Here is a 14,820-nt window from a genome sequence, read left to right as displayed (position 1 = left end):
ATCAGATGCAGTGGCTAGCCTGATGTAGAGTGTAAATTGGAATGAGACAAGAGGGAAAGGAGGGGAAGACAGAAGAGTTATGCAATATCTATATACTCTCTGGAGGTCTTTATAGTTATATGTTCTGGAGGCATCTCTTGCCTTTTCTAAAGGGAAAATAAATTTGCAAAACTTATTGCACCCTCTCACCTAGGGTTCCGGAAAGCTTTGAAAACCTGGCTTTGGTCCCAGGCCTGGAATTGATGTTTGTTATTTGTTTAATGGCCCCTGTTTTGTTTTGTGGATTTTGTTATTAGAGTATTTTAGTCCAAGCTGCCTGTTGATTAAATAATTTTAGCTGTTTTTATGTCTTTTTTATTTTTGTGCGCTGCCCTGAGTCCACTGGAGTTGGGTGGCCAATAAATTTAAATAAATAAAATTTTGTATCCCTTAAAGAACAATACAATTTCCGTATCATGGTCATAGTGCTATTCCTTGACTCACCTGCGTATAGAAGCCACTAGCTGCTTCTAGGAATAGAGAGAGGTTTGCTTGAACTTCACTCCGATTTGGATTTGATCGATTTTTTGCTTGACCCTGTAGAGTTGTGATCTGATTCTTAAAGGCATGATTCCACCTAGAAAAAGAGAAGCTTTCATTGTTCTATGTAGCACAAAAACTGATACACTGATAAGTAAGTTTGAATGAGAAGGGGATAGGAGCATGCTGTTTCAGTGAAGCTTCTAGAGTACCACAGTATAAAAACACTATTTTCACGTTATGACCTGATATATACCCAAGCTTTCTTTACTTGTTAACATTTACATCAAACAAACAGCATAGACCAAAAATATTCATGGCAATAAGGATCTGTCAGAAAATCTGCCTGATAATAAGAATCGGGCACTGAGTATTATCCTTTTTTTTCTTTTCAGTATGGACCAAAAAACCCAGATTGCTCATCAGACCAAAGCCCACTGGAAGGTTGACTTCTTGTCTCTCAAAGAACACATGGGGGCAAGGGGGAGATGAATTTGACTGTCTACAACAATCAGTGATGCAACAGCTGCAGGGAGCTTGTTTCATCCTTCTCTGTCAAGTAGAACACTAAGCTTCTGATGCAGCAAGTGCCTTGGAATTGAAAGGCTACACATTCTGGACTCAGGTACTGGCCAGAGGTGTCAAGAACTACCAGTTAACATTCAAACAAGCACCCACACCAAGTGAAAATCAGCCCAGGCTGAACTGGATATAAATTCAGGTTTATGGGTCAATCCATGGCTTTGGCCCTGAATGAATGGCTTCCCAAATTTCTTTTTTTCTTCTGCTCTTTCCTTGTATGTCTGTTTTTTGAAGAATGTAAGCCCAAGTGCAAAGCTTATCCTTTTTTAATTGGGAGTCAATAAGCACTTGAAATAAGCCAAATGATTAATATCTCTCCTATGTTACCACCAACTACTTGCAGTACAGGGAAAAAGAACCAGAAATTTCAGAAGATCCAATTTTTCTAAATAATTTTCCAGCCTGCATACAGCTTACTCAGTTAAAAAAAAAGAGAGAATCTTTAATAAAACAACATAAGTGTTACTCATTTACACTTACAGATCTTGTTCCACTTTTTTATCCAATGCATACTCCAAATCTGTTACTAACATTTTCTGGTATAAGTCCTGTAAAGCCTGTCGGGATGTCCAGGCTTCAGCTGGCCCCAGTTTCGAATCTGAAAAAAGAATATTTTTTAATTTTTATTTTAAATTTTAAATATATATGTATGTATGTACGTACGTATGTATGTATGTATGTAGACCAATGGTCCTCAAACTTGAGATACTTGAGAAACCCTTCTCAATGTAAAAAATCAGCATGGAACCCATTAATAAATATTTTTTATGTAATACCTTGTCAGAGACTTTTCTCTTTTAAACAAAACAAAGGAATGAACATCTTTACAATTTCACCGTAATCATAAGATAAATAGTCATGTGGAAGCCCTGGATGATTCTCAGGGAACCTTGGGGTTCCAGGGAACACAAAGAAATTAATGATTTTCAAAACAAAAAAACAAAAAGAAACAGATGATTCTTGAGGAACCTTGGGGTTCCAGGGAATACCATGGCTCTAGACTAATAATGTATTGTCTTAACTCTGAACTAACTTGGATACAGTTTATTTCTCTTTTGTTTTTGCAGGGTTCAAAATGAGAAATTTGGAATAGTGGCACAAAGTGAAGTTAGAACATAGAAGTCAGTGGAAAGAACAATATTTTCATCTCCTCCGGAAGTATACTGGACTGGTTGTAACATAGTTGACACAAAAGTATTTACAATTTTGGGGTAGCACTGGTAGTCCCCTGTTGTCCTCACTCCTGCTGCCACCCTGTATTTGGGGCTGATACATTTATATCTTCTTATAAAGAAGCTAGTAGGAAGGATGGCTCCTCAACCACATCTATTAGTTGTAGTTGCTCACACTCACTAGACCAGGACATTTACTCAAGCCTGTTGGAGCATTACAATAGCAAGTTTTACTGAAATCAGATTACCTAAATTTGGAAGACTTAGGAAGAGAAACTTACCTGTCATGTCAGCCTTCAGGACTTCTGCCTGCCTGTAAGTAAAATATATGATGAAAGTTATTAAAATAATTAATAAAGATAAATTCATCAAACTAATTAAAACCCAAGGATATTCAGGTCCTACGGACTTGTGCAATTTACCTAAAATTCAATCTACAACAGAATCTCAGGGCTGCTTATGTTCCAAAGGAAATGTATTGCTTTAGCCTTTCTTATAATATATTAAGTGGGAATAACATTTTGACCAAGTTCACATATACAAAATAATCATTAGGACAGAATGTAATTAATAAAGTTTCTGAAATAACCACACAGAGAAATTAATGATTTTTTCTCAGAAAAAAACAAAAAGAAACAAAACAAACCCCTAACTTGTATTGTCATGTCCCCTGCTCCAAGGTCACAATCAGTGATTCTCTGACCTCTAGTTTAATCTTTTCTGGAAGAGTACTAAAGACCAGCTTTGCAATCTTGCAATGTATTACACTGTAAACAAGATTCTTATTTCATTACCTCCGTTTTAATTCTATTTAGACAGTTTGCACTGGAATAAGTATATGTATGCTGCCAAAATATACAGCAACAACAAATTATTAAGTTTATGTATTTTTCATAGAGCAGAAGAAAGGAATAAAATAATGGGATGCTGGGAATTGCATCAAGCTCAAGTATTTAGATATGAACCCCTACATAAGCTATTAGATTAGCAGGTATCTTTGTTTTCAATCTCGCCCATATCTAGCTACTAACACATTTTACTGATTTTTGACATAGATACCATGCTTCTCAGCAACTTCACTTGATACTTTTAGTTTTATATGTGTTGTAGTTGTTATATAACATGTTAACAAAACAATTCCATGCACAAGTTCAGATCATTTTAGAGCCACTGTATTTTCACAAAATGATTAGAATTGGGTGAGACTTGGCTATTTACAAAATGGCTGCCACATCATAAAACATTCATTTCCCAGAGGAACTGGGGAAGATGAAAGAAAAATAACTTGCCCTGAACCTAAGTGTCCCGATCTTGACATAGATGTTTGAGTTCCAAAACACAAAACTACTCTTTTGAAGAATCATTTCTGTTTCAACTCCAACTCAAGAATGCTATCACCCCAATTTATTCTTTTACTTCTTTTAAATAGCTGATTGACTTTTAGTATACTGCCTTAGAAACTGCCCTTCAATGCTTTCTAAGTCTGAGATGATAGTTTAGTAACAAGAGAATTAGATTGCCAAAGTGCTTAATTAAAATGTCTCTGTCAGAACCTTCAGTTAAATCTAGTACTATCTGCCCAATCAAAATTTATTATAAATTAAGAACAGAAGAGAGTAAATTCAGGTGGACTACTAAGACAGCTTTTTCATCTACTTTGTTCAAAGAAAAATAATTAATATTATTTTTAATTGCTATTGCAAAATTGACATTGCACAGCTCTGACCCAGATTAAATTATTCATAGATATGCACATATCTATGAGTTTTATGTACAGCTCAATGCTGTTCACAAGGCCATTTTTCCAAGGTACCTTAAGAACCTGCTTGGAATACGTCCAATGCTGGGATTTTTATAAATTTTAAACATCAGGATAGTACCAAATTGCCTATCACAAGATTGTATCATTAAAGAATATTTAATTATGTACTAAATAGTTGCTACATAGAAGACAATAATCCCCATAACAACAGCATTTATAGGAAGGAGTACTATCACCTATCTATAAATCTTAGCCAGCAATGGTGATGGTGTATGAACTGTACAAGCAGTACAGGCAATCTTTAAAATTACACACACAGTGTCAAAAGTTACATGTGTACCAGGATATTATATAAATATAAAAAGTATTGGCTTAGTTTCCTACATTAAAATCTAGTTTAGGGAACACCTGTTACCCTCATGTATATGGTCAACCATTTATTAAGTGCAGCCTTTTCATATTAACTCCCTTGCCAAGCTAATAGCTCTTCCTACCTAAAGTCTTATTACACTTCTGCATAAAGTCAGAAACCTAAGAAAACAAGAGAGTGGGAATTTCCCACATAATTCGATAATACAAATTTATCAGCTTACCAAGTGATTCAATGAGAACTACTTGGATAATAGATATTGCTTTATTTCTTACTGAATATTGTTTTAATGTATTGTTTATTATGTGTTTTACTGAATTTTTGTAACCATTTCGAGATGCTTCAACATAGGAAATAGTACATAAACATGTTAAATAAATAACTGTAAATACATTCCAAGTATTTAATAAACTTAGTTCTTACATGACTGAGAAATACAAGTCATTATATACAGAAGACACAAACACTGAAATCTCTCGTTTCCTATTTCAGTTTCTTTTAAATGATTCATCTACCCACATCCCTCTTCAGAAATACTAATAAAAATACTTTTTATCTGTTTTTAAATAAAAGCAATCTTAAGATACAAAACCCAATTTTTCACATGCTTACCTCAGTAGCATAAAATTTAAAAACCTGCTGTTTTCAAATGTATCTTAAAAAGAAAATAATTTGAACTGCAGAAATCCTAAATCCTAAATACTGAAATCCTAACTGCTCTGTGTTGAAGAGTAATTTTATACAAATACAACTATTTTTTTCTAATGATTTATGAGAACGTAAATATTTTAGCCAGAAGAATTATGAAAAAAAATGTGTCAATATTATTTTGATCCATATGGTATATTTCCTTTGCCTATGGCTTGTAGGCAAAGGAACAATATTCAAAATATCTATACCATGTTTGTTCATTTTCCCCTAAAAACAGACTTAACCCTGAAACTCAAGTGCTTGCTATCAAAGTTCCACACTCAAGGCTTGCTTCCTGGCAGCTGGTATTTTCATCCTCAAAATACATCCTCCAAATCCTGCTGTTTTGTTTAGCTTTTTATTCCCACATTAATATTATTTTGAAATAACTGCCAGTGTTTCCCAAAAGAATAAGACACACAGGACTGAAAGAGATCCTTATGATCCTATGATGCAATACATTTGTAGTAAAGGCACATTATTCCCTTTCCCAGAAGTTTGTCATTCGTACACACAAACATGGGTGTTCTGCTAGTATAAAACAAAAGCAGAATCTCAACAGAAACAATATTGTCTGTCTATGTTTCCATTAATGCCTATTTTACAATGTCCAAAATACAAGCTGAAACAAGTAAGTGACCAGAGTTGAACCCTAACCTATTTAATCACATTTATCATACGAAATCAGACTATTTTTGTTTAGCACTATAACAATAGCAGCAGACCTGTCTGGAATAGCAACTGTGCAGATGCTAATGGAAATAACAATGCTCAACAAATTCACTGTTTTATCATTGTTACTGATTCACTGTTTTATAATATATTTTATTTGCTTGTAAAAACACTCAACTATTAATTCAGTCATAGTGCAGAACACAGTGACTGAATGACTAATTCACAAGTGACTAATTCACAGTGACTAATTCACAAGTGCTACACATTAATGGGCTTCTTTTTCTTGTATCCATTCACCATCATACTGCTTTTCACCATTGTGAACTTTTCAGTGCCTGTGAGTTGGCAAGTATACTCTAACAAAGGACAAAGTAGGAGATGTGCACAAACTGATTCTCACACATCCTGGTCCAATGGAATACTCATGTTTGGCCACGCTAACTCAACCTTCTAAATGACCTATTCCTTTCCTACTGCAACAGGGAGCTGCTTGTTTGCATTAATGCCCATGTTATTCTGTGAGAGGTTTCTTAGCCACGTATGCCACAATTCCTCTGTAACAGAAGTCAGATGAGACAATGAGCCAAGTTTGTTGACAGTGCCTGATACAAGTAGCTTAACCATGAAGTTGGCTACCAGCTAAAGGCAGAACATGAGGCACACTGGAACACCATGGCCCTGAAACTGGAAAAGGCTGTGCAAAATGTAAGTATCATCTGCTTTTTTTACCACTCTCAGATACCTAAGTGGAATGACTAAATAGACAATAATATCTACAAGGCTGATGGGACATTGGTACCCTCTTCAAATGAGCAGCTTCAGAGATAGAAAGAACTTTTCCAGCCACTGTACACCTATGAAGAGCCACAGGTACCACCAGGAGATCCACTACTGTATTTATCCAAATGCCAGAAAATCAGGAGTCAAATATTGTGCCAACAGTAGATGAACAGTTGCATAAAGGTACTGAAAAATGGTAGGGCAGATGGATAGAGCCCCAGCTGAGGCAGTCAGAGCTGGTGACCATTTGACTGACTATATTTATTGTTAATTTGGCACTCAGAGAAAATCCCCACTATATGGAAACAAGTTGTTATAATCCCTATTTTGAAAAAAGACGATAGCCACCAATTCAAAAACAACTAGGCCATAAGTTTTCTGTCAGTCCTTGGAAAGGTCTTCATAAGAATCAAGCAACTACACTTCCAGAAACAGTGGGAACAGGTAACTAGAGGACAGTAGTCTGGTTTCCACCCAAACCAAGGATGCTGTGACCAGATTTTCATTATTAGACAACTAATAGAAGAGAAAATTCAATGTGGCAAACAAACAATCATTGTATTTATTGACTTTGAAGCAGTTTTGACAGTGTATACTGGTCAGTTTTATGGAAAGCACTGAAAACTAAACACAAGCCCACAAAATCTACAGCAATTCCAACAGATGTGTACACATCCAAAAGTAATTTTCAGAGGAGTTCTTGATTTGAACTGGCATTAGACAAGGCTGGGTGATCTCACCCTTGCTGTTCAAAGTCATATTGATGCTATTATGAGGTTGCTTTGGAAGGCAACTCAATGAAACCCACTATATAACTAACCTCATGTTTGTAGACAGTGACACAGAAATCACCAACATTTTGTATATCATGAACACAGTCCATCATATGGCTTGAAAATTAATGCTGATAAAACAAAAGTTTTGACAATTGATGGGTTTTGGTCTGCTGTCTACCTCAACAGAACCCGTATACAGCAAGTTAACCAGTTCAAATATCTTGGATTGCTAATAGAAAAACAGAACACAGCATCAAAAACAGAAGAACCCAGCAGGATTGGCCAGGCCACTGCTGTGTTTAGATCTTTAAACTGGTGCCTCTGGAGGAAACAAAACACTTCAGTGAAAACCAAGATGAAAATCTTCAAGGCACTAATTCTGCCAACCTTACTATACAGATCTGAGACATGGACACTATTAAAAGCAGATGGATTGATGTTTGATGTTTGATGTTTTCTAACATGATGCCTGTGGCATACACTGGGAATCTCTCTACACAACCATATGAAGAATGACTTCATTAGACTGAGATGCAGTAAACAATTGACAAAATACAAAATACAGGTTAAAGCGGTATGGACATATGTATAATGCCAGAACATCTTACTTACAGACTACTATGGAGAAAGTGGCCTGTACAGTGAAAGGTCCAATGAACAGCACCCTCCAAAATGTGGGCAAAGCAAATGGAAAACAATCTGAAAAATCCAAGGCTCAATCTAAACAACATGAAATGAGCAGAGGATGTGTAACACCCCCATTTGTTGTTTTCTCTCATTCTAACTGGCTACATTTCTCCAGGTATCTAAAAGAACTGTTCCAGTGAGAATATATAATTTATTTGCTGTAATAGGCTTTAAACAACCAGAATCACAAAAGGTATTTCTCATACCTCATTCCAGCTAGTGTTTAATTCAAGGTTTATATCTTAACTGCAAAAATGCAAGAGACTGGTTGGTGGACAACATAACAGGCAGTCAGCTTTTCTAGTTAGTGTCTGGATAAACTTGTCGAAGTCGCTGTACCTATATCACCAACAGGTTTTTTTGTGTTTGGATGGATCAACTGATAACTCATGTAAGTGTAAAAGAGGAATAGTGCCAGTACACTTTGTAAGTAAAATTGTTATTGTTGTGATAGGTCATTTGTGCTAAGTCAAGGGTTTTCAACCTATAGGGGTCAACCCCAGGGGAGAATATTGTGAGCAAATTTAAGGGGAGCTGCAAATTTGTTTTGGCTTAAACATTCCAAGCTTATCCAAACAAAGCACAGAGCAAGTTCTGTGAGGGCTCCGGCTTTGCATGTGTGAGCTTCATGGCTGGTCTCCTTCTTGCCACATTATCCAGGTTTAAAGCCCCTTAGCCTGGATTCTCAAGGCTTGCTCCACTTCATGAGCTCCCAGATGGCAATCACCAGACTTTAAGGCACAGACTTTAAGGCACAGAGTCACTTTTGCCTACTTCCCTTTGCCTGTTGTGCTTGCAGTTCTGTGGTAACATAGTGGAACAGAGAAAAGCTGGATTCCCAGCAGCAAAAGCATTTGCCACAGGATCAAGGGAGGCTGTCCAGACCAGGAGCACTTGCTGAAAGCAGGCAGAAAAGGGTGGATCATCACACTGGCATGTAACTTACTTCCCACTCTGGGTAACTGATTTTCTTGGCTTAGATGTTAAAACAGGTGTTTTCCCTTAGCCTAACTTCCTGAGGATATCAAGCATATACCAACTACAGAAGAAAACCCCAATGCCTATAGTAATTCCCATTGTCCTGAACCATGTCCTTCAATCTTAGATCAAAGTCCTCCAGAATGGTATCTCTCCTCCCCCACTTTACATTTTTTCAATGTCAAAGGAGGTATACAACTCAAATAAAGTGCTCCCCAAATAATGACACTTAGCTAAGTGATACAGCTTTGCATTTGTTTGGTAGCCATCTTCTAAACCAGAAATAAGTTTCACTCTACAGTATTTCTCTCTATATGGATGCATGCATACACATTCACACACTGGACACGCAGTATACAATCAGATACACAGCTATTTTCATTACAGCTACCTAATCTGAGCTGCAAAAATCTGAATGATGATCACTAGATAATAGCAAAGAATGGAATCTTCTATTTCTTATTGTTGTCATCCAGTGGTTACCTGATTTCTGCAGTCCAGAACTGGCTTTCATTTACCAATAACATCCAACATTGGGCATATTCTGCCATAGTCACTGGGCAAATCTGTTAAGTGGTCTGCCAGCCAGTGTTTGCTATTGTCAGAGGAGACCCTGGCTGGCTGCAGATCCCAAGTATTTTGTGCTTTTTTCCTACTGGAGGATGCTGCAGCAAACAGTTCAAACATAAGCTTGATCTGTATAAATCTGAACTCAGCTCCACTGAGTCTTTGGAAAGAGCCCTTATCTGACAGGCTGGGGTATCTTCCACTGCTATTGCATCTATGTCTTGCAAGTCAGATTGTACAGACAGATCCTACTTCTCCACATCTTGTGATTTAATTTGGCTATGGAATAATACAGGTAGTCCTCACTTAACAATGGTAATTGGGACTGGCAATTTTATCACTAAGTGGTGTGGTTGTAAAGCACAACATCACTTAATTGCACCAATTTATGACAGCAGTTGCAGGAGCCCCAGTTGCCGTCATTAGGTGAATCCCGCACAGTCGCAGCATCCCACGGTCATATGATCTAACTTTCCATTAGAAATAGGCAATAAAACAATCAAATTTAAAACCATACTTTTTTAATGGAAGGGATGAGCTTGATTAGTTTTGCATAATTCCTGAAATCTGGGTTTTATTTTTGAGACAGCAGCTTTCATTTTTCATTCCACATTTATTTAGGATCAATATTTGGTTTTTATAGCAGCAGTTGTAAAAAATTGTACCTTTGCTGCTGACTTCTCCAAGTTGAGTGGGGGTAAATACTGACAATGACCCTACTTTGTGCATGTAAGTCGTCAGGCTGTGTTGCAGACTATGTTCTCCACATTGCTTGGATGAATTGGCTGTTGCCTCAAACAGGTAGAGTGGAATAAGCTCTGACAGAAACCCAGATTTGTGTGGGCAAGTCATTAGGCTTCCACTGGTTTTATTTAATTTGCAAGATTTTATCGTGATTTTACTTGGTATATAGATTAAAATTTAATATTACAAGTACTATACTTATTTCAAATAGTATACCAGCACTAAGGAAATCACAAATTTTATATGTGGAAGGGAAGGTGTTACACAAATCAAATCTTTACTATGGTCATAGACCAGCATAAGGAGGGTGGGATATACTCATTTAAAAAGCATAGAGGATACATCAGAGTAAAAATAGAAATCTAAAAAAACCCTGAAAAACTAGAAGGTATAAAAGATATATGAATTAGAAACAGAAAGCATACATAAAGAAACAAGAATCAAGAAGAATCTAAAAGAAGGGTTAGGAGCATTATATGGGTGTAGGGGAGCATAAAAGGTTAGTAAGTGGAATATTACATCTATCAAATTACAGAGCATTCTAATATGGCGAACTAGGTGTTCCAATTCTCATGAAGGGGTTTACCCAGATTACCTCCTTCCAGGCAGAGTGCACAGGATAACAAGCTCTGTTTGGAAATTATGTGCATTGCTGAGAGGTCAACACTCTACATGTGATTTGATATCTCTCAATACACTCTTCACCATATTGGAAGGAATTCAGTATTGGACCTATACATGACTTTCCTAGTCAAAAGCCAGCTTGTTCCAGTATCAGTCTTTCATCTACAATGTGTGCATGGATGGTACAACAGGGAAATTGGTAAGAAGCTCTTTGGACATGAAAGATCTTTGCCTGGTTTCAGCACATAAAACAATATGACTGTTCAGTATATTGCCTGTTTTTACATATTAATTGCACAATTCCAGGCACTATTTTCTGGTATACAGTCAAAAGTATTTTGCTTAAACAGTTTGAATATCATCAAATCCAGTGGCCTTGCTGAAGTGCATATGCTTAATGATTTTTTCAAGCTTCATTGTGAGCTAAAGTAGTAGTATACATGCTAATGAATGCCAAACATAAATAAGATTATAAATGCTTATCCAAGGTTCTTATCATGTTTCAGATTTCAAATATTAGTAAACCATGAAAAAGGAAGAGAATGTGAATTTATGCTACCTCCATACTAAGAAAGGAAGTTCATCACAAAAAGAACATCCCGCAGAACAGAAAAGAAGCTACAGTGAACAATCTTTTTCACAAAAAGATAAAAGCAAGAGATATCAGAAGAAACATGAAAAATAGCAAAGAAAGAAATATGAGAAAGTAGAGCTTCTAGAAAGATTGAACCATGTTTTATTACAAAAAGTTAATTTTCTAAGAGTCTGATACTTACAAACCAGTTTAGACAATTCAAAATTAAGTAAGAGGAAATAATGTTGGTTATTTATGCAAAACTACAGATATACATTTAGATGCCATGTAATATTAGGAATCAAGTTAATTCCACTGACTACATACATTATTTGCTGATTCATACACTGCACTACTTCATAAAAAACTGGAATTACTTCCATAGACAAACAATTTAATAATATGTTACCAGCCTGCATCCCAAGATCCCAAGAGTGACCTTGAAGTCATCAACTTTCTAGTTAAAGCAACGCATACTCTACTTAAGATTGCACATATATCCAACCTATTATCAGTTATGCAAATCTAGCAAGTTTTCACTGTCTTCTTACACACACATGTATGTTTGTGTATGCACATGTACCAACTAATTTCCACCCTACTTCCCTGAACTCATTTCACAGGTATTGCCCACATGCAACCATGACTTAAACGATACTTTAAATGGCTTCCTAAGTGTGACTCACTACATTCTGAAATTAGTCATTTTTATTTCAGCACTGCTATAATTGTACTACAATTCACATCTAAATTCAACATACAATCAAAAAGAACCTATTAAGTGTAAAGTTTTAGTTTTGAATAGCAACATAAGCACAGTTAGAAATAATGGTAAGTTAGGAATTCCAGGGAAGAAATGGTGAACTGAAGACAGCTCCACTCAAAGCGGAGCCGATGACCATAGCGAATGAAGATCCAGCAAGTAGACCAGATCTTTGTAATTCCTCTCCAGGCAAGGAGAGAACTTGAGATTGCCCACAAGTGCTTCAGACAATTGTTTCTCACGAGGACAGTCCAAGACAGCAGTCTACAGTGGGTTTAGAGTTCTGGGAGACAAGGGAATAGCCAACTTTTTGCTCAAACCATGGTCAGCACCTTCAAAAGGACACTGGGTTTGCATACTCCCTTTTCTAATCACTTTCGGAAATTGCTTGTTAACTGCTTTTCAGCTCTTAAGAACCTTTGGGTTGGTAAATTTTACAGCACTGGGTGAGTTTCCTTTAATCCTAGCAAAAGAAGTTTTAAATACAAGTTTAAGGACTTAAAGATCTGGGGGGAGGGGGGATAAACAGCAAAAGGGTGATTAGAACTTTGATTTTGGAAATTTATAAATGGACTAAGGGTCCAGATGGATTTGAAATAAGGGTTTGGAATTAATTATAAGAATCCTTCCTGTGGGAAAATGCTTTTGTTTTGAATTCTCTAAAAAAAAATTTTTTTTGATAGGATGAGACCAAAGTTGGATATTAGAGGGAACCAGAAGGAACTAAAGATTGCAATTAAAGGAGAAGAACACTGAAATTTGATTTACTAATACAGAATGGAGCAAAATATTTTAACATTGGACATATTTAAAGATACTTTTGAATAATGGACCCAGAAGTTAATTTTAAGAGTGTCTGCCTCTATAGATAGACTATGTTTAAAAGATGTTATAGAAGAGGAACAAGTTTTACTGCACAAGAGATTGATCTGAAAGTGGATTTAAAAATGACAGGCTACAAGAATGATATGGAAAAAGATGCTACACTGGACATACAAATGAAACCAGCTGATATCTTAATAATTAAAATGGATATACAAATAACAAACTGAAAAAGTGACCTGGATAACTTTCCTATATTGGATTTACAAAAAAGACTTGTTAAAGCTTTGAAGAATTTTGTGAAAAAGGACAAAGAAAAAGTGAAAAGAAATCAAGTTCTAGGACATTATTTGAAGGGACTAAAGATCATATTGTTAAAAGTAAAAGGAAGGGTTTGGACTACTAGACCAGTTCTGCTGATCAGAACTGAACAACAAGGCTTTAAGGATTTGTTTATAGATAAGAGGTGGGATATGGGAAGAAGAGATCATTTGTTGCATTTTAAAAGAAGGTGATAAGTTACTAAAATTGTTTATACTTGTGATGAAGGGAGAAGTCATTTCTTTATACAATTCTTTTTCTTTAATATATTCTTATTTTTTCTTTCTTTTCCATTTTTTCTTTTTGCACTTTCTATTTTCTTTTTATTTGATTCTTTTAGTTTGTAATAGTTTTTATCTTTTTAATTGTAATTTTTAATGAAATTACTATTAAAAAAAGAAATAATGGTAAGTTACAAAATATATGACACACACACACACAAAGTTCTATAGATGCACAGTATTTCTACCCATTCCCTCTTTGTTTGATGAAAAGGTTCATAGGCTGCAGGAAATAAAATCAAAATATAAAGACTACAAAAAACAATAAACAGGCAATCTCTCTTTAAAATTTGGGCACATCAGTGCCCCATACAAACATTAGGTTACTAGGTTAGATAGGATGGGGATGCTCCAGGTCCCCTCCTGTAAATGTTGCCAGCTGACGGGACCTTCTCAGTGGCTGCCCCAGCCCTTTAGAACAGCCTCTCATCCTGAGATCAGAGGGATCCCTACCCTTTTAGCCTTCTGGAGGGCTGTGAAGCCCTGGCTCTTCTCCCAGTAATTGGGCTAGAATGGCGGTTGAGCTACAAGAATGTTTGGTCTGGCATCTGGGGGGAAGGGTACTTTTGTTTTTAACCATAGTTTTATGGATTGTTGTGAGCCGCCTAGAGTCATTATATGACATAGGCAGCCATATAAGTCCTGTAAGTAAGTAACTAGGTAGGTAGGTAAGTAAGTAAATAAGTTATTAGAAGTTTTATGTATTAGGATAAATGGAAATGCTTTCATAGTGCACTCAAATTGAAAATGCCAAAGCTGTCATTTCTTCACTGCATAGCATGGCACAGTACAAAAGCATAAGTTATGTGTGCATTCCGCTTTTTCAGCAGGCACTTTTCTCCCAGGTAAAGCTCCCAAACTTTTTGCCAGGTCAAAGAAGGAAGGTGTCTGGTGATAGAGGCTTTGGTACACAAGACTGCCTGCCATCTCTTCCCTAAAAATCTCCATACAGTACATCCATTCAGTTTTCTGCAGTAAAGAGGTGACCAAGTCTTATCAGAAGAAGCATAATAACCATAGACCTACATAGGCAAAAGCTACTCTAATCTTCCTAGGAAGTTCTGGGTACAATCAGAGATCACCACAGCACCAGGAAGAACTTAATCTGAATACATGGTGACATATGAACTTAA

General features: G+C 36.2%; 1 protein-coding gene across 2 annotated transcripts in view; it reads right to left on the bottom strand.

The window, feature by feature from the left end:
• The window catches only part of SMG7 (SMG7 nonsense mediated mRNA decay factor), a 69,476-nt gene that overhangs the window by 43,757 nt on the left and 10,899 nt on the right, over positions 1-14,820 (bottom strand). For both annotated transcript variants that reach the window (XM_088128474.1, XM_088128475.1), the window contains exons 2-4: positions 2,555-2,586; positions 1,582-1,699; positions 484-616 (exon numbers count right to left, since the gene is read on the bottom strand). In XM_088128474.1, coding sequence (XP_087984600.1) covers positions 484-616; positions 1,582-1,699; positions 2,555-2,586 — 283 coding nt within the window. The remainder of the gene's footprint in view (positions 1-483; positions 617-1,581; positions 1,700-2,554; positions 2,587-14,820) is intronic.

Source organism: Python bivittatus, unplaced genomic scaffold (genome assembly GCF_059951505.1).
Source record: "Python bivittatus isolate LINGU-HERP-01145 unplaced genomic scaffold, Pbiv_v1 ctg000700_np1212, whole genome shotgun sequence".
NCBI lineage: Eukaryota > Metazoa > Chordata > Lepidosauria > Squamata > Pythonidae > Python > Python bivittatus.
Note: the sequence above shows the minus strand (reverse complement) of the source record. Positions and strands in the feature narration are given on the sequence as shown.